Below are 24,154 nucleotides of genomic sequence, written 5' to 3' on the forward strand. Positions count from 1 at the left end.
AAAATAAATACATAAACCAACAAACTTATTTTAATGAGGAAATATTGATTTTCATGAAACTGGCTTTTCATTAAAACCACAAAAAGGCAATTCTCACCCTCCAGACATCAGTTTGAAACTGATGGTAGTATCTCCAGTCCTGACCATTGCATGGGTGGGTCCAAACTGGACTGCATTTCCCTAGATTTCAGTGGAGCCTAGCAAATCCYAGGAACGGGCCCAGAAAAACAGGGAAATGGGGGAATCCTGTTTTATGAGCAGTGAAGACTTTCCTCCCCTGAGGGTAACTAGAAAGGTGCCCATTTGGACACTGTGCTTTTCTGAAGAGTAGCAAAGTCGCTGGGGCTGGGCACAAGCTCCCTTCTCTCCTCCTCCGATGACAATCACCGCAGATCCAATCTGCTGTGGAGTGATGGAGGCAAGCTAATTAACACAGTAAGCCATAAAGAGACCGTGCCAACAGGGAAAACGGAGCTGCATGAGCTGTCTGGATGTGCATCCTGCGTAGTCCTGGTGTCACAAGACCCTAACTGTATGATTAAGAATGACAAGTGTTAACCCCTCCTGTCTGGGAGTCTCCTGGCTCTCCTGCTGCAGTGGTCTCATCCCATTTTCTTTCTCAGAATTACAGCAATTAGCAACAGAAAAGACATATTAGTTCATCTCTCCCACATGCTCACGCTTCGCCTTGGCCAGGGCAAAATTAATCCCTATATTCTTGCAGTTCATTGTCCAGCCAATTTTTAAGTGGCTCACACAATGAAGATTCCTTTAAAAGGGCTAATGTCTCTCTCTAGGCCTGATTACATCCCATACATGAAGGAATAAAATTACAGGTTTGGGAGACAGGTGTATCTGCAAAGCTCCCCTCAAAGAGGATTYGCCAAAACTGTTCCTTTGGGAATAGACTCATCTTCCACCCAGCAATCATAGGCTTATCAGCCTGTGTTTTGCCTGTGAGGCATGTTTTGTGTCCAATAGATCCTTCCAAATTTGGGATGCAACCTCTGGTGGACCACAGAGACAAAACTGGAACTCAGATTATTGGGAAACAGTTAATTTGTAGGTTTTTTTTTTATAAGCAATTTCTGTTTGACAGATAGTTGCATTCCACAGAATGTGGAAATACACAAACCTGATAATGTTCCCTCAAAGGCACTAAGGTAGTGTTCAGGGCTTTAAGCCCAGATATGGTCAGCAACGTCCGTTTTTATGGATTGCAGAAATTGAGTATATGGGAAGAAATGGAGGGAAAGGAACAGAAGGGGATGGAAGGAGAAAGGATTCAATAGGTTGATCCAGATCCACCAAACAATGTTCATCTCAGACTCTTATTTTCTGCTTGTGGGAAATCAGTATTAAGACATTTCCTCTGAACAGCTGAGTCAGAAAATCATCTTTTGTATTATTTTTGCTTGGAGTCAATGTCCCTGTTTAAATTCTGCAAAATGATAGTAATTTAAGACACATAGAAAAGCTAGGTAAATTCCTAGCATCACAACCCATTGGGAATGAATGTCGTTTTCAAGTTATATTTGTTTTGCATTTGTTTTCATTCTTTTTAGCTAACAGGGCCTTGTACTTAAATATCCCCTGAAGGMAGAAAAATATTAAAACCTACAGAACAGCTGACATAAAGAAAAGGACTGGAAAGAACACCTGACTAAAATGGTTATTATTATTCACTATAATACACACAAACACACACACACATAGATATACACACACATTAATTCTTTGCAACCTCTTTACTAATAACGTCTATGACAGTCGAGTGTCCCATGACAGTGTCCTACTTTGGTAATCAGGATTTACTGCATTCTCTCAATGACATCAAAATTGCCCAGAAAAATCCATACAACCTCAACAGTCAAGTGTGCACCATATCTTCTGCAAAATTTTGGGGCTTGATATAGAGCTCACTAATATCAACAAAGATGTTAACTTGAACTTTAGTGGGTGTACTGCTGATCTTCAGGTTTATTTTCTGTACTCATTCATCGGAAAAAAATGAAAAAAAAACTATTAAGCCTCAGTGCTTGATTCTGGAAAATGGGAAAAAATTATCAGTCCACAGATGGAATCTTTTTAGTGAATTACAGAAAYTGTTCGATATGGAGGGGAGGGACAAAACTATGCTTTTTACATTCAAAAATAAGGAATTAGAGATCCATCATTAGCATACAGCACTTCAGAAATTTCTGATGCTGTGTCTCAGCTCCTGGCTTAAATCTCTAGAAGGTACAGGAACAAACAAATCAAGAAACACTGCTCACTGTAGACTTAAAATGCTTTCCGATTCCAGAACTTGCTAGTGAGACTGAGAAGAGCCAACAAAAATAGAGCAGGAAGAAGAATCGCTTCCAAGTCCCAGCTGGATTTCAACCTTAATCAATCAAGAGACCTGGAAATGGACATACCCTTCAAATGGAGAGATATCCATTATGGGTCACCAYGAGCGAGCAAGCCTGTAAGCTCTGGGCCTGCAAGCCAGGACTTCTATCACTTGAGTTAAAGAATGAACCACTACTGTAGCGCCAATGACTGTTCTGAAAAAAAACTCTATGGGGAGTAATTCCAGCCACCTCAATGATATTTCCTGGAGACTAAGACAGTACACAGTTTGAGTTAAAATCTAGCTTGTAGAAATCCAGTCTCCATTACTGTACGGCTCATTGAACCTTGGGAAATATGTTCCCACTACACAATGACGTGTTCAGATCACAGTCAGAATGGGCATAGTTGAGCACGGAGTGAGGGAATGTGGTGTATGCTGTATCCGTTGTGGCTTCCTAGTTTGGCATTGTGTTTGAAAACTCACTGTGAGACTGCAAACTGGAAAGAGAAATTTCCATTAAATGCAGAATGAAATGCTACAACTGCCAAAAAACTTCCAACCATTTTCTCCCTGTTATTTCCAACAGCTCTGCCTGGTACTGGACATCACAGAGATTTCATCTTCTACATGTACTCAGGTGCATTTATGGATTCTGTCCCTTYAGCAGGAGTACATTGTACAGGTGTTGCTGAACATTATCTTTACAGCATACTAAAGCAAGAGAGAAATAACAACACTGTTTTAACTTCAGCTAAGTGCAAAAGCGATTTTCCTCTGTGTTGGCCGAGCTGCTAGAYAGTAGAGGTTATAATCCAGGCCTGTTTGACTAAGATTTTGCTGTAAGATTATTCTCACTCCAGTGAGGCTATGCAGAAAAGTTCAGGTGACTGGAAGTAACTCTGCAAACCTCTCTTCTCCTCCTAACTCACTTCATGTAGAGTCAAGAAGCACTAGAAAGGCTTGAGGCAGACCTTCCTCATRAAATTGCTATCTTAACACCACAAGTGGAGAAGATCAGATTATCTGGACAGGCAGCTCTCAAAGTATCTAATTGCAGGAGTAGGGAGAGGKGCATTTCCTGAGGGAGCTTTTCTACCCTCTCATGCTTGATAATCTCAACCACAGCTGAGTAATCATGTATCATCACTCAGAGCTGAAAGCTAAGTTCTCTGGCTACGTGGTACCTTTATGAGTCTGCTCCTGGGCACCCTAGTGTAAATCATAGTGACTTTTAAAACTTCTGCACAGTTATTTCTCAGTCAAAGCCATTTAATGAAGCACACACCAGTCCTGATCTCTTCTATTKCCTCTTATTTCAGTTAGATATGGTGGGATTCCTTTGCAGGGTGCTCACAACAGAAGCAAGGTCCAGTTCCCATCATCTAAAACTTCCTTTTGAAATCAGCCTACATCTGACACCTTCCTCCAGAAACTTGTGGGGAAAAAAAAAAAAAAAACAAAACACATCCTCACNCACATCCTCACTCCAGGCCTGTAGAAGACAACACTTCCTTATCTGAAGCACAAAGCCTGTGTACATAAACAAGAAAAAAGTACAGACGGGGTAAGGTAACAAAGGACAAAGGATCAGCTTTGGGGAAAGGAGCAACAAAATTAATCGACAAAGCTCCTCCTCTCATAGCACCTTAGGCAGCAGCTACCTTGATCAGGCCTTCCTTTCCCTCCTATCTCCTGCTCACAACTTGAGGACTGTTTGGACTCTAATCCCAGAGTCCAAGGTGGGCTCCTCTATTGACTTAAAGATCTGATCTGAGTCTGGGTCTTCAATACCCAGGCCATTTTTTTGATGGCCACAAAAACTGGCTTACCTTCAGCGAATGAACCTCAGACTCCATAAAAGGCCATGCTGGCAATCSTCTTGCTGACAAGCTCCCTGCTCTGTCTGGTTCATCAGTCTGTGCATGTCCAGCTATAAAAAAGGGTGGTCACTGGTCTGCAAGACCACTGGGCAGAATCCTTGCCACCAAAAATGCCCTCCTCTCCATCAGRTAGACTTTCCTCTCCTTTACTACTCTGTCCTGTCTCCTTTCTCCTGTTGCTCCCTCTGCACAACCTCCTGCTGGTCTTCTATCTATATAAACAATTTCTCTAGCAGGATAATGTATACCAAAGCCTGCTCTAATGTCCCCCCCCCCCCAGTAGACAGACAGACAAGGAAGGCAAGCAGGCAGGTGGGAAGGAGGGAAAGAAAGAAGAAAGATAAAGAAAGAAAGAGAAAGAAAGAGAAAGAAAGAGATTTGCTATTTCCAGTAACAAGAATTGAGGAATGAATTCAAAAAAAAAAAAATACTTTGACAAACTGAAAATAAAAGTTATTTTTTCTGTAAAATTGCCATTGACTTAAAAATAAAAAAAATAAAAGACATAGTATCTGAACAATGCATGAGCACACACACAACCCACACAGTACCTAGTTATGTGCAAATCCACATATTTAAAGTGTGATTTTCTTTGAAAGGAGTGCTTTTCCTTTTTTTTACCCAGAATGCTACAATGAGAACAAATACTGTAAGTATATACTTAAAAAAAAAAAAAAAGGATCAAAAGAAATAAGGAGAGGGGGAAGTATTTTCTGATATTCATGAAAAGCAGAAACTCTGACATGACCTTGGTTTCAAGCAGCCCTTTTTTGGAATACTGGTTCTAGCTGGGGGGTTCCAGTTGCTGTTCCTTGCTACCCTTGAAAGAACAGACTGTTTCATATACACACACACACTCCTACACACACTCACACATATATGTGTATAAACTCCACTAATTTCTTGAGGTTCATAGCCAAGGTATATCACATCTACATCAAAAACCTCTGAGARAAAGCTTCATCTGTAGGTTGCCTGTGGTATACTGAACCCCATACTGAAAACCCCTCCACTAATGCTTCTGTCCAGCGTTATGTTTGGGTAATACCCAGAGATTTGACTTCCATCTAGAGATGCATGAAGATTTCAGAACTGAAGATGAAACTCTCTCTCTCTTGCAGCTGGATATACTGCCACACATCTGGCGCTTTGGAGAGCTGCTTCAGAGCATGCTTTCCTGTTCTTTGTGATGAACAGAGTGTAAGAGATGCTTTGAGTAACAGCTCGGGTTTGTTTATTCCATGTGACAAGCAGACAGAAACCAACACTACTAACACAAAGGGTTTAAGAGAAGAACTGATACAGGCTGGACCACATAAAAAGAAAATAAGACTTGTTCAAATACCCTTCTGGACTCTGAAGTCTAGACAGTCAATCTGAAGATGAGATGGAATAATGAATAGTAGCTTATGTTTGAACAATTGTTTTATGCTGATGTACCAAAACCATTTCGCAGCCTGTGCTGATTTTCCTGTTACTTTCAGCTACTCCTTGCTTAACAGCAGCCACCTCTGATGTTGTAATAGTTATTAAACAATGCACAGGAACTCTCCCCAGTGGCTTTGACTGGGGAGGGAAGGGAAATAAAATGAGCAGACTGACTTCTCTGCTGTGTGAAGCACTGTTGAAATCAGCAGAAAGGAGCTAAGAAATCTGTCTGACATCCTGTTAAAACCAAGAAACTGTTACTACAGGAGGCCTCTTGACAGCGTATCAGAGTGCACACACTGAAACAAGTTGCTTCAGGGGCAGCCAAATGTGTAAACCCTCTTCCAATGTCCTTACCCCATAAGTTCATTGATGTCTAATAAAAGATGGGCTTATGAGCACTAATGAGAACTCTCTGCTCTGCCTCACTGCCTATTTTCATGAAATTTATAGGAACACAATAGCTTTGGGACCTCTTCCACCCCATCAATGATAGGTTAAATTACCCAGTGGGCTCAAAGCTCAAAGGAGGAGCCCTTGACAGATTGACTGATAGATGGGCCCAGGCACACACTTACAAACAGCTTGATTGAACAAGCCTGATTTCCTTCAGAAAGAAGGAGCAGGGATTTTATTGGTCCCAGCCAATAGATGGGATAGCTTATAGCAAATTGCCTCCTATTGCTATCTTAAGAAGTTGCGTCAATGACAACTCAATGACAAAGCACCTCAGCACCTTCTGGATTTTGAAGATGTGACATCAATGCCTCCCTGGGCCAAGTGTCGTTGCTGAGCTTGAGAAGCTATAACCATCACGGACAACAGCAGCACAGCTGCAAGTGTGTTGATAGCAAAGGTCTAGAAGAGAAGGAGAACTTTTCAGAAGCACGCCTTTCATGGGTAAGGCTGCACTGTTGAGAAGCTGAACAATTTCTATAAAGCACAACTGTGTTTGTTCTGCAGGGTATTTACTGTTCTAAGGTTTCCTGGCATTTGGTAGCAACAGGTAGAACAGCCTTATGTAAAAAAAAGGGGGGGGGGCAGGAATCAAACCTTCAAAGGAGCTTTAAAAGGACAATATTCCAACTCACTGTCTGTTTGAGGGATTTTATTTGGACAGAGCTGATGCTTAGCCTTTTGTGATCGGACATTTGTACGTGTTTTATTGCATGTTTGCATGGCTGCATGAAGGAGATAATATAACTGAGAGGCTAGCAATGATGGATTCCTACAGCACAAGGATTCAGGGAGGTCAGGACTGAGGCTACGTCCTCTCCAATATGATAGCACCATCTTTTCTTTTTCCCTGCAGTGACAGTTGTGAGATATTCCCCATCCACAGGAAAGATGCTCTAGCACGGGTGGGAGCTAAGGCCCTGATAGACTGGGCCTCGAGGAGACTTCCCTCCAAACTCCATCCAGGGCACCCCTCCACCCTTTCATCCACCTTCTAGGACACTTACAAAAGACTGGAAAAAAATCATGCAAAGCTGGGGTGGGAAAAGGGGAAGAAATGAACACATCACCCAGCAGAGCAGCATTTTAAAGCCATCTTTCTGCCGTTCTTCACTTGGTGGGCAAAGTTGAGAAGCCTATCACTTTTATARCGATGAAGACAAAAATGACCTGCAGTTTGATTTTACACCCTAATCTGTTCTTTCCTTTGGATAGGAATGGATGTGTTCACAACTATTTTAGTATTTGAGGCATGTTCACATGAAGCAATGTTTACCTGTGGAAAGCTACAAGAACTGGAGAACAGGAAAAGAAAAAGGAAAAGAAGAAGAAAAAAAACCAATAAGATGCACACACACACACAGAGCGAGAAGCCCTTCTGCAAAAACTTTATGCTAAGTTCTACCACCTCAGACCTATTCTTTTCAACATTTACTTGCCAAAGTAAACTACAGTTTGCATTTTCAGTGCTTGCTTTTTTGGCTGTAATTTTTCCTATGCTCACAGCTCGATTCTAAATATATTTGCACAAAGAGAAATGAATGAGTGCCCTTCCTGGTAGCAAATCCACTAACTGTCTCTGCACTTCACCAGGCTGTGAAAGGCAGACTTCACACCAGGAGCAACAGTCCAGGATAAATCAGCCCGTTCACTCATTTCATTCATCTTTGGAATACTTTTGCATGTATTCAGATTGTATCATGGCAGAGAGACTGCTGAAAGCATCTTAAATATTTGCTTTTAATTGTTGGCTTGTAAAGTGTTTGGTTTTAAAGGAGGGAACACGATTACTGAAGGAAATCCAAACAAGCAAACATCAAACTGATGGTAAAAGAATGTTTGAAGGGAATCAAGCAAATTTTCCATGAAGGCATTGGTCCAAAGGCCACTGAAGTCTCAGTAGGCTTTGGATCAAATCCTAAATAGTTTCATGAGTACACACTGGTTTCAGATTTCATCTCTCTACCTCTAGAGATTTACGAATTTTCACAGAGTAGAGAGAAAACCTTACCTTCTGTTCAATACCAGACTGCCTGCCTTTGCTGCAGAAAGTCCTCTTGACAGTGAAAGCAATTGCTTACATGGCAACGTTAGTGTTAAGAGATCATTCTAGAGACTACCATTTTATCTGTCTCTTAATGAGTGGAAGAAGAGTTAGATTGGCCTCAGGATTTTCCTTTGGACACTTTCTAAATAAGGGGATGAGCTTATCAAAACAGACATCAGGGTAAGTTTGATATTCTATTCTTTGCACTGCTAAGTGTGATAAACAACACTAATGATAGCTCTTTCCCATACTGCTTATTAAAATAGCAGCAGCAGGTACACATCTGCCTGTTACTGCAATCCTATCTCCTCTGAGCTGTGGAAAATGTCTCACACAGCATATGTGTGCCTTGCACGCTTAATCTTCACTTCWTCCTGAGGTATAGGGAAGTACTGATCTCCCTTGTTCCAAAGCAGAGGGAGATGGACCRAAGAGGCCAAGAGAGATGGCCAAGGTAACCCAGGCTGTCGGTGATAAAGCAGGTACTTAAATGCAAAGTTTTAGGTTGGCTCTTTAACTTTTGGACTGCTCTTTGCTGCTCATAACAGAAGCAAGTGACAGAAGGAGCACAATAACATTCACTAGCTTAAAAAAAAAGAAAAAAGCATTATTATATAAGGAGATTGGATGGATAATGCAGTTCCAAAGCATGGACATGAACTAATGTCATCAGCATTGGTATAAATAGGGTGTCTGCATTTAATTAATAAATAATAGACTGCAATGCTAATCTCCTTCTGCTAACTCTTTTTCTAAAGGTGCAATCTATTAATCACATGTCACTGCCAGCCTGGTCACTTCTTTTTTTAGATTCAAGACAGAAAAAAAAAAATAGCTGGCAATAAGTGGATCCTAAATACAGTAGGGCAATTGAATAGCACAGCCAGCATTACGATCCACTGCTGATTCCAGTTCTTAGCCACAAGTTTTCCCCTCTAAGGATGGATATAATGCTTTAAAGAGAAAGTGAAGGCTTGCAATGTTGTTAAAGGTCAGCACGTTACTAATATCTTCAAAATAGAGGATTTTTTTCCTCTGATCACTTGCCCATGGAAATTTGATCACTCTAAAATGTGTCCACATGGAATAAGGCCCATTTGTGTGAAACCTGGCTAAAGCAGATGAGGTATTCCCACTGAGAGGGAGAGACATAACTGTCTCAGAGGCATTGGATATATCTCACCAGTTCTGCACTCAGTGAGACTGAGAAGCTAGAAACTCAAGAAGAAAAACATTTGTGTTGATATGGAAATGTGGTAAGGGAGAAATGACAGTGCTGCTCATTCGGGACCATATAGGAGTCATGCAAATTGCTTCCTTTGCATGTGAATATCCACTTTCCAGGAAGCTTCCTGCTCAATACTCTGAATGAATTCCATTGTGTCCATAGACACAATAAGGACTTTTCACCTGTTCAGCTTCAGGATTATCTCCCTACTGTGCCTTTCCTAGACACTTCTTTAGAAAAACCTGGAAAATGTTGCCCCAGGAGGTTTTGTGTGGGAGGGCTTGTATATTTATGTCAAAAAAATCAAGTTTCCATCCCAAATATTTTCATTAGAAAAATATATCCTACCATCTCTAACTGTTACACATAATTATGTGTAACAATAATGTGTCTTAACTTATTGAACTGATTTTCAAAATGATTAAAAGCTTTTCAGAAAGTTCGTCTCTGCATATTCCAACCTGTTTGATATCAAAGTTGTGCTGAAACCTCAAAAGAGTCATTCTCTGCCTAAATTTCTTTATTCTTCAGTCAAATGCAAGTCAGAAGACTCAGCACAGAATATCTGGGTGAAATTTTACAGTCAGTTTATGCAAGAGGTTAAATGAGATCTAACAATTCCTTTTAGATCTAAAACCTATTCATTTTCTTTTAATCTAGCCAGAAACACCAGAAGAATGGCTAGTGCTTCAATGTTTTGGCCTTTCCTCTCAAAGTCCAAACTTCAATAAGAGTCTAATAAAAACCGCATTGCCTGTAATGCCAGAGACAAGTGCTGGATCACACACAGAGATCAAAGAGCAACAGGGATAAATTCAGCTCACTGGAAACTGCAAACTGTACTTGCATCAGGATTTGAATTTCTGTTATGACACAAGATATTAGGCTCTTGTTTTGTTCTACGTGGCTGCAGTCTCTCTGAAGAGTCCCCGATAAAGAGACTGCTGGCATTCAGGGACCACAGCCTTGGTGTTTTTTTCTGCATCCATGTTTCTCCCACAGTACTCATGGGGCTTCATCCCACGGACAGAGCGGCACAGTGGCAGGACTGGCTCCCTCTTGGTGAAGTCTGTCCCTCAGGGGTCTGCTGAACCTCATTTTCTTTCCCACCCAAAGATCTTGTATTCTAAAGACAGCTGCTTGACCTTAGCTGTGTCCAAATACACCAAGAACATTTGGTGTGAGTGTGCAGGAAAAGGCTCCTTGTCAAGAAGGAGGCCCTGCTACGAAGTTGAAGACTGATGTATAGTATTCAGGATGCCACCTGCTCTGTGTTAGAAGATGGGTCTCCAAAAGGAGCTTTCCTTGGAGGCTGTCCTTACTGTTTCCTAATGTTTAGGTATAGCCTAAATCCACAGTCTCTGGCCCTATGCATTAGTTCACTTCCTGCTAGTGCAAACCAGCACAGTGTTTTTTCCTCATATCTGGTAGGAAGTTATATGAGAGGTCTGAATCCAGATACTGCACTTGGTATTATTTYTAGAGAGTAAGTTAGAGGAAAATGTCCTCCTTTTGTTCTGCACTGCGCAATGCACCTGGTGTCATGGTTCGTAAGTCAGTCTCCTAAGCAGTGCCGCAAGATAGATAGTAAATAATTAGATTCCTGATCTATGGAGTGGAGAGCCTGCTTTAGTTCAGTCCAATCTCTAAAGTCATTAAACTCACACTATCTTCATTCCCCCTTGCCTGAGGTTCTGGACCATTCTCCCACCCCTCTTCTTCATTAGCTGTTTGTAATAGTAATAGTCATAGTCATTTGGAAAAAAATAGACAAGAAAGAAACTCATCCAATGTATCTTATATTGTGGCAACATAATTTCATGTTAATTGGACAGCCACTTAGAAGTGTCAGTATTTTGCGGTTTATAATCAATGCATCTGGCCATTCATCAGTGACTCAAGGGATGGATAAAATAAAGATTTGGGGGAATTAATTACCATTCATATAGCAGTTCATTGGTAGAAAGAATTGTACTAGCTGTGACTTCCTACACACTGGGTCGGACACAGAAGAAAGCATCCCTCCATTAAGGCCAATCTTAATATATTTGAGTTACTTATCCTTCATTTCTTACTCTGTTGTAGTTCTACTCACTGGGCAATCTCAACATGTTTTATGAAACGAACCTGCCCTGGCATCTTGGCTGGGGCACATCCCAGTACAGTTCCCACAGTGAGCTCCACCTCTTGTGGGAATGAGTCTGATCTGACACCACTGTAAAAGTGAGAGGAACYAGCTCTACAAAAGCGGCTCAAACTGTTTAGAAGAACATCACTATCTGGGGGAGATTTTCAAAGGGAGTATTTAGACACCCAAGGCCCATTGACTTTATGTGAGATTTAAGCAGTGAAGCACATTTGACACTTGAGTATCTCTATTTATCTAACCAAGTTACTTCTGTGGAACTAATGATTAGAGAACCTGAGCACCTAATAATTTTTTAATATATGTATCCTTGCAAAGATATTACTACTCACCAGGTAGGAATGGAATGAGAAAAATAGCCTGACCCTAAGTAACTTTTCCTAGGTTAAGCAGAAAATCTGTGGCAAGGCAAGAAGTTAAGCCTCAGTCTTCCAAGCTGCAGCCTACTCTCCTGACTAGCGCTTTCCCTTCTTCTGTGCCGGATTAGGCTACGATACTTCAAATACTTCAAATTGAAAAGAAAGGAAACAGTCCCTCACTAATTGAAGCCAACTCTTTATCCTCCCTCGGGGAAAATGTTTCCGTGCAGTGCTGCTTTGAAAATTACCTCTCTACAAATGATATTACAATGGACCATATTCATTTTCCATCACGGATTCCAAAATAGCCTGATTTTAAAGATTAAAAATATTTTTCTTAATTACGAAAACACATTTTAAAGGCACTGATTTTAGGCACTGCTTTTAATTGGAACTTTTTTTTTTCTGAGCTCACTTCCTGCCATGAGAATGGGAGCAGTAGCAAACTGAAATATAAAAATGAAAATGGAAATTGACTTTAAAGAGGAATTAAAACTGATCAATTATCTCTATTGTTCAGGCTGATTGGGATACACCCCCTCCTATTCTCCACCTGACATTATTTAACAAACTCGTTAATGAAGAAAGACACCTTTCCTTTTTAGGGTGAAACCCTAGTGTCTCCTACAATCTGTAGGTTTTATATAGCACTTTTTGTTCATAGATCCTAACTACAGTTGCAGAAGAGTCAAGTATCATTCTTATGATAGATATGGAAAATGGTGGCGTGCAAAGGTGAAGGCTGTGATTCATCTTACCTTTCTTCAGATGTCTAAACGTGAGCTATCTGAATCTGAGTTAATAGAGGAAATTTCAGAGGACCATTTATCCCACCTATCTTAGGATGGGATGAATGATGCTTTGGAGATACCTCTCTCCCTCTGCTGTTTATAGAGGGAGCCTAGAGGACTAACTCAGACTAAACGCCTAATATTTAGAGACTGAAGTCAGATGAGGTGAATCTGGCCAGAAACAACATTTCAACTAGATCTACTTTACTCAGAAACCTAAACTATTTACATAGAGATCTTCTTCCCACAGAACTGGGTTCACGTACATACTGCAACACATATATAGCAGCTGGAATGTGCAGTGTATGCCACAGAGAAAAACTCTCTTGACCTGGAGTATCTTCTGAGTCTCAAAACTTCTTGCGAGCTGTGATACTATACTCTGGGATCTGAGCAGGTTGCGGTGGAAGAGTCTTCTCTGTGAAACTCTCAGGCAGAGTGCAAAGCGTTCAGTACCAAGACTGCAGGGCTGAGCAGAGCCATATTTTAAATGGCTCAATTCTCCATGCAAACCAGGAATTTCCTAGTTCTTACATCGTACTTAAACTCACTTTCTAGAAAGATTTGGGATTACCCAAGAGTCAAAGRTCTCTGCAGCCATGCAACAAACAAGCGGTAATCATGAAGAAAGAGGTACACAGTATTAYGCGCTGAAGAGTGGCATTAGTTTATACTCAGGCAGCACCTTAGACTGCAGTTTAACTGCCTGAACTGTACCAGATCTGGCAACTTATTTACCTAGGGTCAAGTTTTTAAAAGTGATTAAGCACTTGATTGACATTGATTACAGGTGGAATTAGATGAATAAATAAATACATATGAATTGTGTGTGTGTGTGTGTGTGTGTGTGTGTGTGTGTGTGTGTATCAAATGGGTGTGAACACTATAAATTGCCAGAAAGAACTGAAACTCAGACCTAGACTAATGATGGCAGTATAGTCTTGGAGATCTGATAGTCTTTTTTTAAAAAGTTATTGTAAAATAGACCCTTTTTTACACCAATGGACCTGCAACCAGTGAGTTTTTTTGAAAGGAATCCCAGGCTCTTTTGCATTTGTTCTTCCTTCTGTCCTTCTTTGTTACATTGTATTTCGTACCACACTTCATATTAGGAGCTCTGCCTTGCCGGGGTTTTGTACAGCAACCAGAACATGGGATCTTGGGATGAGGAAGGAGGCTTGCTCATGGAATGCTTGGGCATTTTCGTTAAAGTATCACTAGGTAAAATACATACACACACAAATCAGGAATATGGACCACAACAAGCCCTTCATACCTAACCCTCATTGCCCACCATATAGGGGATGTTGGTGTATGGTGCAGAAGGCAACCTCCACTCCAGGAGCTGGGCTTGGACGTAGTGTGATACCATTTCCATGCCCTGTGAATCTCAGACCTAATTCACAAGGAAGAAGCTTGTAAAATCTCAATAAACAAGTGAAATCTGTAAGGCATGTGCATCAGCAACCTTCACTTTCTTGAATACCAGACAGAAAACAGCCTATACTTTGTCTTTCCCCCAAAATACTTCTCCAGAAGAACAACAAAATATTTTTGAAGAAAAGCCCATGTAACCACAACTACAAGTTCGTCAATAGAAAAATACRTAAYAAATGACTTGTTATTTCGACTCTTYTGTGAATCAGTTCATTAGAAACTTCATTTGTCTACATGGATTGCACTTATTCAGCTATATTCTAATAAAATGCACATTGCTTCCAATAAAGGGAATGCATTTGCTATTGATGTGCTATAAACTACTACACAGAGAGGCGTTATTATATCCCTGTGTAATAACAAAGCCAATTATAATGATCAGCAAAACCTTTATAATAAAGTCGATGCATAAGGAGTGATTATCATAATGCATTCTAACTGTTCAGTGCCATAAATGCTTTGCAAATTAATTGTGAAGCGTATCTATAAATGTATTATTAATGCTGTATAAAAACCCACTGACAAGCAACCTTTACATTAAAAAAAGATCCTAGGATTGTAATGTGTCCCCAAGTTCATCTATGAGGTTCAGCTGTATTTACAGAAGTGGAAATTTTTTTTATAGGAGTACATTTCTTATTTCCTTCACTCTCTTTCTCCCATCACATCTTCCATTTTTGCTCTGTTGTTAAAAATGCAGCAAACATCACGGTGCAGTGYGAGGGGCATCCTCACACTGCACTCTAAAGTACTAATCATTCACCACACTGGATTGTAGTCCCATACACATCATTTGGGGCAGAGCTGATGCCTTTCACCRGTGTCTTAACCAGCCCTATGATGCTATCAGCCCAACACGCACGAATTCCAAAGACAGGAGCCACAGAAAGCGAGCAAACAGAAACACAATACAACCTGAACAGGCAATGCAGAAAGGGTGAGAAGGAAAAGGGAGTCAAAACAGGCTGCACAATTGTTTAAAAGTCACGTAATAGCTCAGAAAAASAAGAACCGATAGCAAAACCTCAAGGTGCTGAGCTACCCAGCCTCTCTCCAGACTCTGTTCAAGACTCTGTTCTTTCTTGTCAGCTAACTATTAGGTTAGAGGTGCTTTATGAAAAATGTGCAGTATGTTTTTCTTTTATTTTCTTAATATTTGGTTTTAAAATATTGTCCTTAGGACTTYTGCTAGAACACCATGTCCCATGGATCTTTTCCAGTTCCTATTGATGGGCAACTTTCCACCTTTTCCAATCACGATGGAAAGGGCAGACGTGAACAAGAGTTTGATGTCCCTTACGCTCTTTGCGCAGGTGAATCTCAGCTGGAGCATGTCAGCCCTCAGCAGTGCCACAGAATATAAAATATTACACACTAGGATTTGCCGGAGCCTTTTCTATCCCCCTGAATTAAATTCTACCAGACAGGGCAGAGCAGGGATGAGGTCATCCAGGGCCATTTTGAATTAACAGTTTCATTTGTATACAGTACTGCCAGTTTGTTCTGCCTGCTTGAAAACATGGTCCTGTGAGGACAGCAGAGTGTCAGCTCTCAGGTATGGTCATGTAACCCCGAATTTCTACAATAAACCATGAGATTTTGATCTCCAATTGACTTTAATCAGTCCCATGAAAAACCACAGCTAGAAAAGAAACGATTTCCAAAGGCAATAAAATGCTATTTCCAGATCAGTTTATCCTAGGGATAAAMGGAAAACACTACAGAGTTTAACAGATGTTTGGATCTGAAACAAAAAGCAATGGACAGTTTTCCTTTGAATCCAGTGGCTTTGGGCATTGCTGAAGAAGCCTCCACCACATGCAAAGGTGAAACCGAGCTCTTTCAAAGACTGTGGCAACACGTGCACTGAGAGAAATTAAGACTGTCCAAATCTGGGATAGTATCTTGGTTCTGTCCTGAGCTTGGTGCATCCCAGTTCTCATGGGAAGGAAACAGGACGTACAGGTCAGAAGGGGCCAGACTGATGCCCCAGACTGTGTGATACCTAAATGTGACTTAGGTCGTCCTAGATGCAGCTCCCTTCTAAGCTGGGCAGAGAGGCAAATGCACTTAAGACAACGATAGCTCTCTCTCCAAYGGTATAGCATCTCCATCAGTGACTCCTCTGATGCTGCCCTGCCAATGACACTAAAGATTTTTGTGCATCCTGACACTTCCCCAACCTCTTAGGCCAGAAGGCTGCCCCCCAGCATAATATCAAGCTCTGCCACTTAGGTTCTTACTTCTTCTTTTTTGCTTTGACTCATGAGCTCRTCTTATCCCCTCCCAGTGGGGTTTTAACAGAATATTAGATTATTTTTAAACAGTCATTCTTTCTCCTCTCTCATCACACAGCAATATTGCAACTCAGCACCATTGTGCTGCTTAGTATTGAATATGCAATTAATAGAGAGGAGATATTTGGATTTGGGTGGTGGATTTTTTTTTCCTTCTTCCTRTAAGAAATGAGAAAAACAGCAAATTAATTGGGTTTAGGGCAAATGTCAGGATGAGGAGAAACAGGAGACTTAGGAGGAGGAGTCAGCAAAGAGTTGGAAATCTCCTTTTGAACTGCAAGGGAAGATAATTAGGGAAAGACATCTTGTTGTTGTGGGCAGTAAGAGAAGGAAAAGGGAAAGTGACRTCCTGGATGTGGTAAAAGATTTGTTTACAGAGGCAAAGTATCTTCCAGAAATCTTGATTCCAGATYTTATAAAATGTGAAGATGACTGTGCTTAGAGGAACAGCATCCAGCTAGTAGTGTTAGCCTGGAAAGTGCAATGGTCACAGAGAAGGCTGGCAGATTCTGATGTGCTGCATAACCTTGACAAACCCCTCTCTGTGCTTCCCTTCACTCAAGTTACAAATGAGAAAGGAGAGTCTTAATGGGCTCATGGTGAAAGAGTCTGTGAAAGAGTTAATGGGCTCCCGGGAGATGTTTGTGGAGAGAAATCAGCTTGGGCCTTTCCCTCCATGTGAAACAAGAGTATTAACTGTCTCTTCGGTGTATTTGCCCGTGCTTTCAACCTGCTCCGACTGCAGAGGTGTGGCGACCAGAAAAGAAGAGATGCGAAACTGAAGAAAGGGCTGGGCAGACCATGTGAAGCTATGTTGTAYGGATCACCACCTGGACATTTCCACAGCTTGCTCTCCAGCTTCTCGTTGGGCAAGTCTTTTAAGAAAGCCTCGCAAAGGTATGATACAGGGAATTGCTAGTAAAACAGCTTCCAAAGAGCCTGAACCATCAGGGAGGCTAAGTATGAATCAGAGACGAAAAGGGAAAGGGAGCACAAAGATGCAACACTGAGGTGTGCATACTCGCAGACCTGGGGACTACCCACACACGGGCAAAGCCTAACCTACAGCTGTGCAGACAAGGAGGTGTGTGCTGCCCAAGATGCCCTCTCGTGACTTACTCTCAACTCTCTTCACTACACCTTTCCAGCAGGCAACCAGATTGGTTGCCAGAGTGCTTTTCACTCTTTGAAAAGCACTTCTGAGGAAGAAAATAGGAATACAGGAGGAAATCACTCCACATTTCATTGTTACACCAATGTCTAAAGCCACACTAAGCTGAAGGCAACCAGTCTTGCCTGAGTTTGGCATCCACGTAGGCCTGAACCTGGCTAGTACTTTGATGGGAAACTTCCTGAGATGGTTTGGCTGTCAGCACAGGTCACAGAATTGTGATTAGTTAATGGAAAATAGTTAAATGCAAAATACTTAGTTGGGCTTGGGGCTGTGGTTGTTACAGATGAATTCTGCCAACTGCAAAAGAGAGCTAGAAAGAGCTGGGAATATTCTGGATAAAATAGGAAATAGATGCAGACTTTTTTTCCCCCAAAGGAAAACAGGCCTCAGAAACAGTGGAAAGGCCATTCCGGTCCCATCATCATTGCTGAGCACACAGAATGGAATAAAAAGAAATAAATCATAGTCCATGAGTGTTGCTGCTTACTGCAAATGATTGCTTGGCCATTTTGCTCTGAAGCTGGAATAAACCATAACCAAATAGATAATTTCAGAACACGTTGAATAATGGGTAGAGAAATGATGCAACTTAGTTGACATATAACAGTCCAAACCTTCTAACAGCTGTCATTACGTCCCCCAAGCAGCAGAGAGAAAATAAAAAGACATACTTGTACATGCAGTCCCCCAAAATACACAAATTTGCTTGCACGTGCACATATGCACTCACGCATGCGTACACACACACACAAGCATTTGTAGATTCATAAAGTCTTGCACGCAGAAAACACTAATGTGATGAATTACAGATGCTCCTGTAAATTGCTCAACTCCCTCTCCAGAAGAGAGAGACATTGCAGAGCCTTTCAACTCTAAACTACTTTGGTTCCTTATTTTGTTTCATCCCAAAATATTCTGTATTTCTTCCACAAAATACAGGAGAATCCAGCCAGCTCTCTGAAGCATTTCTTTGTAGAGACATTAGCACTGGGTTGAGGTGGGCACTGCGGGCATCTTTGTATGCCTTCCCTTATGGACCTTCCCAGTCCTTTGAGAGGCATCTGGAAGGCAATGGTGCAGCCAAGCATCACTAACAAAGTACAACTAAAGTAGCAGGAAACTCCTTTCCTTTTAAAAAATGYTACTCCCAGTACAAGCTAGTGGGACCTAGAGGCTGAGTTTATCACAGTTTAGTCCTGCCAGCTGCAGTAAAAGCTGTCTAGTGAGAGATAGAGATAGTGTGGCTAAAATAAGAAATGGCTCCRAACTTTTGCCTCAAACTACAACACACACTTGAAATCTTTCAATGAGTTTCCAAAACTTTAAGTCACTGATGTCTTCAGACTGTTTTTAGAATTGAATATGGCACAAGGAACCAAGAAAAGTCAACAAGACGAAAATAATATCAATTTAATTGGGATTTTTGCTTTATATTTCAAATTCTATGTGGAATTATAGCTTACATCCCTAGAAACATACTGGGCCACCTAATCTATGGCAAAGTTGTTTCTATGAGGTAGAGCTACAATTTGGATAACACAAAGGTCAATGAAAGTTTTGAAATTACCCGTAATAGAGCTAGAGTTTCACTATGATTTTTTTAATAAAATTGTTCTTTTTGTATTTTTATCATGTTCTATCAATTCTATCACTGATAAAATATCTATAAAACAGCAGAGGATTCTAGACTTTCCCTGAGGTATTTGGATCTTCATGAAGCATTTGATAGAAAGAATACCCCAATATAGCATTTTGTTGTTTGAATATACTCACAARAACACATATACACAAACAGACAAGAATGCAAGATGCTAAATTTTTCCATTAATTTAGACTGCTTCCCAAGAGAAATGTACTGAAAATACATTCATTTCTAGTTCCTGTGAGAATACACAAATGTAAATAATRCTAGTTTTTATTGAAAAGGATTGCAGTCTTTGTCCTGCTCCTAGTCCAATATGGGGATTAACAAACAAAATAATAAAAACAGCAAAACTAATGAAGAGTACTCAGAATTTCCACTTTGTTGGGTAAAGTGTAATTTGTTCCAAGCAACATTTTAAAGTCTTCTCTAAATCTAGATTGCCTAATTGTGTAAATTCACTCACACACAGAATAAGTGCTGACACTCCCACTTTTGGTTCAGCTGAGAATCAAGACACAGGAGAGTTTAAAGATCATGAAAACCCAGACTCCAGTCACGAGAAAAAAATGCTGATTTTTTTTTTTTGAGTAAATTCTGGATTCCCATCACCTTCAGGTTTTGGGAGAAGCTTCTGGGAAAAGTCCAGGATTCATGTTTTAGCAAATATGCATGTTTGCCCCTATTTAAAACACAACCTCACTTCCACAGGAACACCACTGACCGTTTACAGTAAAAACCTTCTTGCAGACTACTCAGCTGTTCAACAGCACTGTATTGTCTCTTCCATACTTTGACCTGGCACAAACATCCCCTGTGAGCCAAAAGAAAGGGTCATACTCAGAGTGTGGACACCACGGAGGTTGAAGACTTTTGCTGTACAAAGAGCTGCTTAATCTCCCAAGCCCCCTTTTCCTCTCACATCCCATCCTGATATATGGACTGCGTATAATAAGCTACAACTTAAGTTTCTTTGTTGTTGAAGCTGACCTTTATCTTGCAGCCATAATGAAATCTTTTGATGTGCTCCTAAGATACACTGCCTCCTTTTTAGCATTCTGCTTGCCSTGCCTGCTTTAACTGGTGGGCTCTTGAAGGCAAGTTTTCATACAATGCCTCCCTTGGGTGCCAATTGTTCTTCTCTCCCACAGTTGCCCTTGAGTCATGCTGCCCTGGAACATCTCCAGCCCATAAGCAGCTCGTCAGTGGGGAATTAGGACAACRTGCCTTTCACGCCAATGATGAACACACCAGCTTGGCCCCTGCGTTATGTTCATCACCAATAGCAGGAATACAGAAGTGGAACGGGTGACAAAAGAAGAGGCTTGGGTGTGCTGGGGGGATAATTAGCTAAAATGCAGTGGAGAGGGAAACAGTGGTACGATAGGCAACATGGAATGAAATAGCCCCTAGAGCCCTTTACAGTTCAAACTACCCCTCCTGAAAGCAGTTTCTTTTAGCAAAGGAGCCTGAAAATCCTTTCCAGAAAGCTAGGCATGTGCTCTCTATTAGTGATTTGCATTAAAAAAAAAAAAAAAAAAAAAAAGAGTGATTGGGAGCTACACAGCCTGTAGGCACACTAAGCAAATTGGCCAGACTAATTATTATTTTTTGGTATGTCTAATTAAATAGACAAAAGACCCTCCCTTCACTCTCGCTGTCTGCATGAGCTCTACTGGAATGTGTGTAATGTCCCCTCATTTGCCTAGGCAGCTGAGCCTTTCCCTTTTCCCCAAGGAGATCATCCACTGACAACTGCCCATGGCTTACCCACTCCTACTCACATATWGGAAGGGAAAGTGGGTAAATTGATCTGGTTCTGCTAAAAACCGCCGGATGATGCTGTGYGATGCGACGTGCCTTTGCTGCAGGTTAGAAAGGTGCTGCGGCCCTTGGTACTTGCCATTGTAGGGCCTGTCAAACACTTTCTGCACACCACTAGCCCAGTTCCCCTGAATTTACTTTACAGGGATTCCAAAAGCACAWTATTTATCTCCGAGTTTTCTGGCATTTCTCCAGTGTTCAGTTCTTCCTCTAATCTGCAATTGCACTGCACCACAGCCCTTCCTTATAAAACCTCTGTCAACCTGCTGGTTTCACCATCCGTAACACCAACCCTTTAACTACAAACTATGTACAAAGTCTTCCAATGACTTGAGTCACTGGAGAGTTTCAGCCTCACACTGATGCAGTCAAAGCCTCTGGAATCCAAACCTTTCAACTGAAAAAGAACGCAATTTCAGTGCCTTTTGTCTGGGAGGCACTTACTCCTTTTAAGTAGTTGTTGCTGGGGATTTCCACTAATGCCAACACAAAGATAATAGTCATATAAATGAGAAAGAGTCTATGTCTTAGAGTCTATGAGTGGAAATTAGAGAGTTTTCACACATTTAAGAGCAAAATCATTATTAAATGACAAAATCTGCTCCTACACTTATATGACATATAAGCACTAGTGTTTTTACTGAGTATATGGACAAAAGCCTCTCTTTTTTGTTTCAATCAAAGAGATAAGGCTGGAGAGGAAGTTCCATGTCATTATATACATATGTACATATATTTTTTATATATATATATATACACACATATATATTTTACACACACATATGTGTGTACACACACACACACACAGAGAGGTATCAGAAAAACAGAATGATAACTCGTCCTCCATAACTGACCACCTCACATTTATCTCAGTGAGCTCCAAACTTGATCTGACAAACAGGCTCCTACTCCTATTTGAGAAGTATGGCAAAGTACCATCAAATCAGTTCTAGTAAAAAACTTTTCACAGGAAACACCTTATTGCTGTCAATCTGTTGAATGGTCACTGAGCAAAGGCTTCCAGATCCACCACACAGGATGGAAAAGCACAAGGCCTGATCTCGATGTCAACTACACCTGTGCTGTGCAAATTCTGAATAACTCCCTTGGACTGAGAAGTCTTCAGCTTCCACAACAGGTTTATCTAGATAAAAGCTCGTGCAGAAAAATCTGCTATTACAAAATTTCCTTCTTCCAAAAGCAGAATTACTTCAGTTCAAGCAGAAACAACACAGTCAGAAAAATGGTAAGATACTTGCTTTATCCTACCCAAATTAAACACCGCTGCAGCTCAGCCTAACGCAGGTCTGAAAAACCTATGATGCTGTCACTACCGTTAAACTTTGTTAAGTCAGTGCCTGATGCTTCACTTCTTAACGAGGCAGTTATTTGTTTCCCAGGCAATCGCTGGCACCTGCCTGCCTTTTAAAATCAAATAATAATTGAATATGAGGAAAGCGAGACGAAGTAAAGGAGATTTAATAAAGAGAATCTTTGCTGCAGAGGGAATTTCTTTGGCAGTGATTAYGTTACTAATTGATCAGCACATTGCCTGAGAGAAGCCAGAGACAACAATTATACTTAGCACTATGGCTGAAAGCAATGCAGTCAACTACCTCCTCGGCTTTCGCTGTCCGCTGGTTTCACCTGGATTGGTCTGTTCATCTGTAAGAAAAAGAAAAGAGACACACACAATTAACAGCGGAATCAAGCATTCATATTCAGATGTTGGGTTTTTTTAATTTTTTTTTTATGCAATGCATCTAAATTAGCAGTAGGGTTTATTCCATGGGAGGAAAAACAATCAGCAAGCAAGGAAGTGATCACRTAACATAGGGTGCTAAAGCAACTTCTTGGTCTGAGGTAAATCAGTGTCACCTCATTTACTAGACAGAGGCTCTGTTGAATCGCACTGGGTAAGGGACCTCTAACTCTTTTCACACAGATCATGAAATTTTAAACATAACTTTTAAAATTTCTAATACTTTCCTCTGGTAACACTACTGTGTTAAAACAGAAATGCTTTGTCAGAACATTGGGTTCAGTGAAATTTTAATTGAAAAGTTTTCTTGAGACTGGCATGGTGAAATTAAGAGGGAAAAGKGATTTGTATCTGGGGAACAGGACTTGGACTTGGTTTGTTCACATACCACAAGAGTTCTGGCTTAAGGGGTGCTGGAGGAGGATCAAAAACCTCTCCCTCTGTTGCTTTTTCAAGTTTCTTTTTTTCCACACCAGAACATAAGCAAACATCAAAACCTTGCCATTATGCTGTGAAGAGGATTTATGTCTTCTGACTGGTTTTTGTCCCTCTGTCTCTATAACAAAAGCACTGGGGACTATAACTGTCTCCGGAGCTACTCTCTCCCAGGAGAGGGAGCAGCAGATGTCCATGATTATCTTGACTGGTAATGCCTAACACAACACAGGTGATCTGAATCATCATCTTTTCTCCCCATCTCTTTAAACAACTTTTCCTTTGCTACAGAGCTACCTGTTAGAGCCTCTCTAAAACTTTTTTAGAGCCTGAGGCAGAGGGTGCTGTGCTATACCAGCATATAGTGGTCTCAAATGCTGTCCTGTAATTCCCTGYAAGTCTGTGGGCAGACCTCAGATACAGCTACTGGTGAAGCAAATGTGAAAAAAACACCACACTGAACAGATAGATAATATTCAAGGTGATTTTTATGGCATTTACATGGCATTCACATTCTAGTATAATCAGGCAAGAAAGTGTAACAGTTAAGAAAGGGATACGTCTGGAAGCCTGGATCTCAGCTTCTCCAAAGTTTGGAAAGCTTCAGATATGAAATTTCTGTTCAGTATGTTAAAAGGTAGAGGGCAAATGAAAAGCACAGTCCACACAAAGCTGTTTCCCCTACACATAACATGTGCAAACACTGGAAATATTAGAGTTAGATCAGCTAGATTTTTAATGAATAGATCAGCTAGATTTTTAATGAAAGACTTGCAAGGTTTTTAGTTGGCATGCCCCATATCTAGTTAGTACTGTCTATTGAGTACTCAGAACATTTTACTAGTAGTTTTTAGCATCTCCGTGCTTCTTCAATCTTTCTGTTACCTTGGAAAGCAATAGAGGTGATTCT

General features: G+C 40.8%; 1 protein-coding gene across 1 annotated transcript in view; it reads right to left on the reverse strand.

Moving 5' to 3' along the window:
• Window positions 1-24,154, reverse strand: part of CELF4 (CUGBP Elav-like family member 4) — a 710,880-nt gene that overhangs the window by 289,034 nt on the left and 397,692 nt on the right. Inside the window, exon 3 of the mRNA XM_085321945.1 lies at window positions 22,664-22,712. Coding sequence (XP_085178071.1) covers window positions 22,664-22,712 — 49 coding nt within the window. The remainder of the gene's footprint in view (window positions 1-22,663; window positions 22,713-24,154) is intronic.

This window comes from Rhea americana, unplaced genomic scaffold (genome assembly GCF_003343005.1).
Source record: "Rhea americana isolate MKP2758 unplaced genomic scaffold, rheAme1 scaffold_73, whole genome shotgun sequence".
NCBI lineage: Eukaryota > Metazoa > Chordata > Aves > Rheiformes > Rheidae > Rhea > Rhea americana.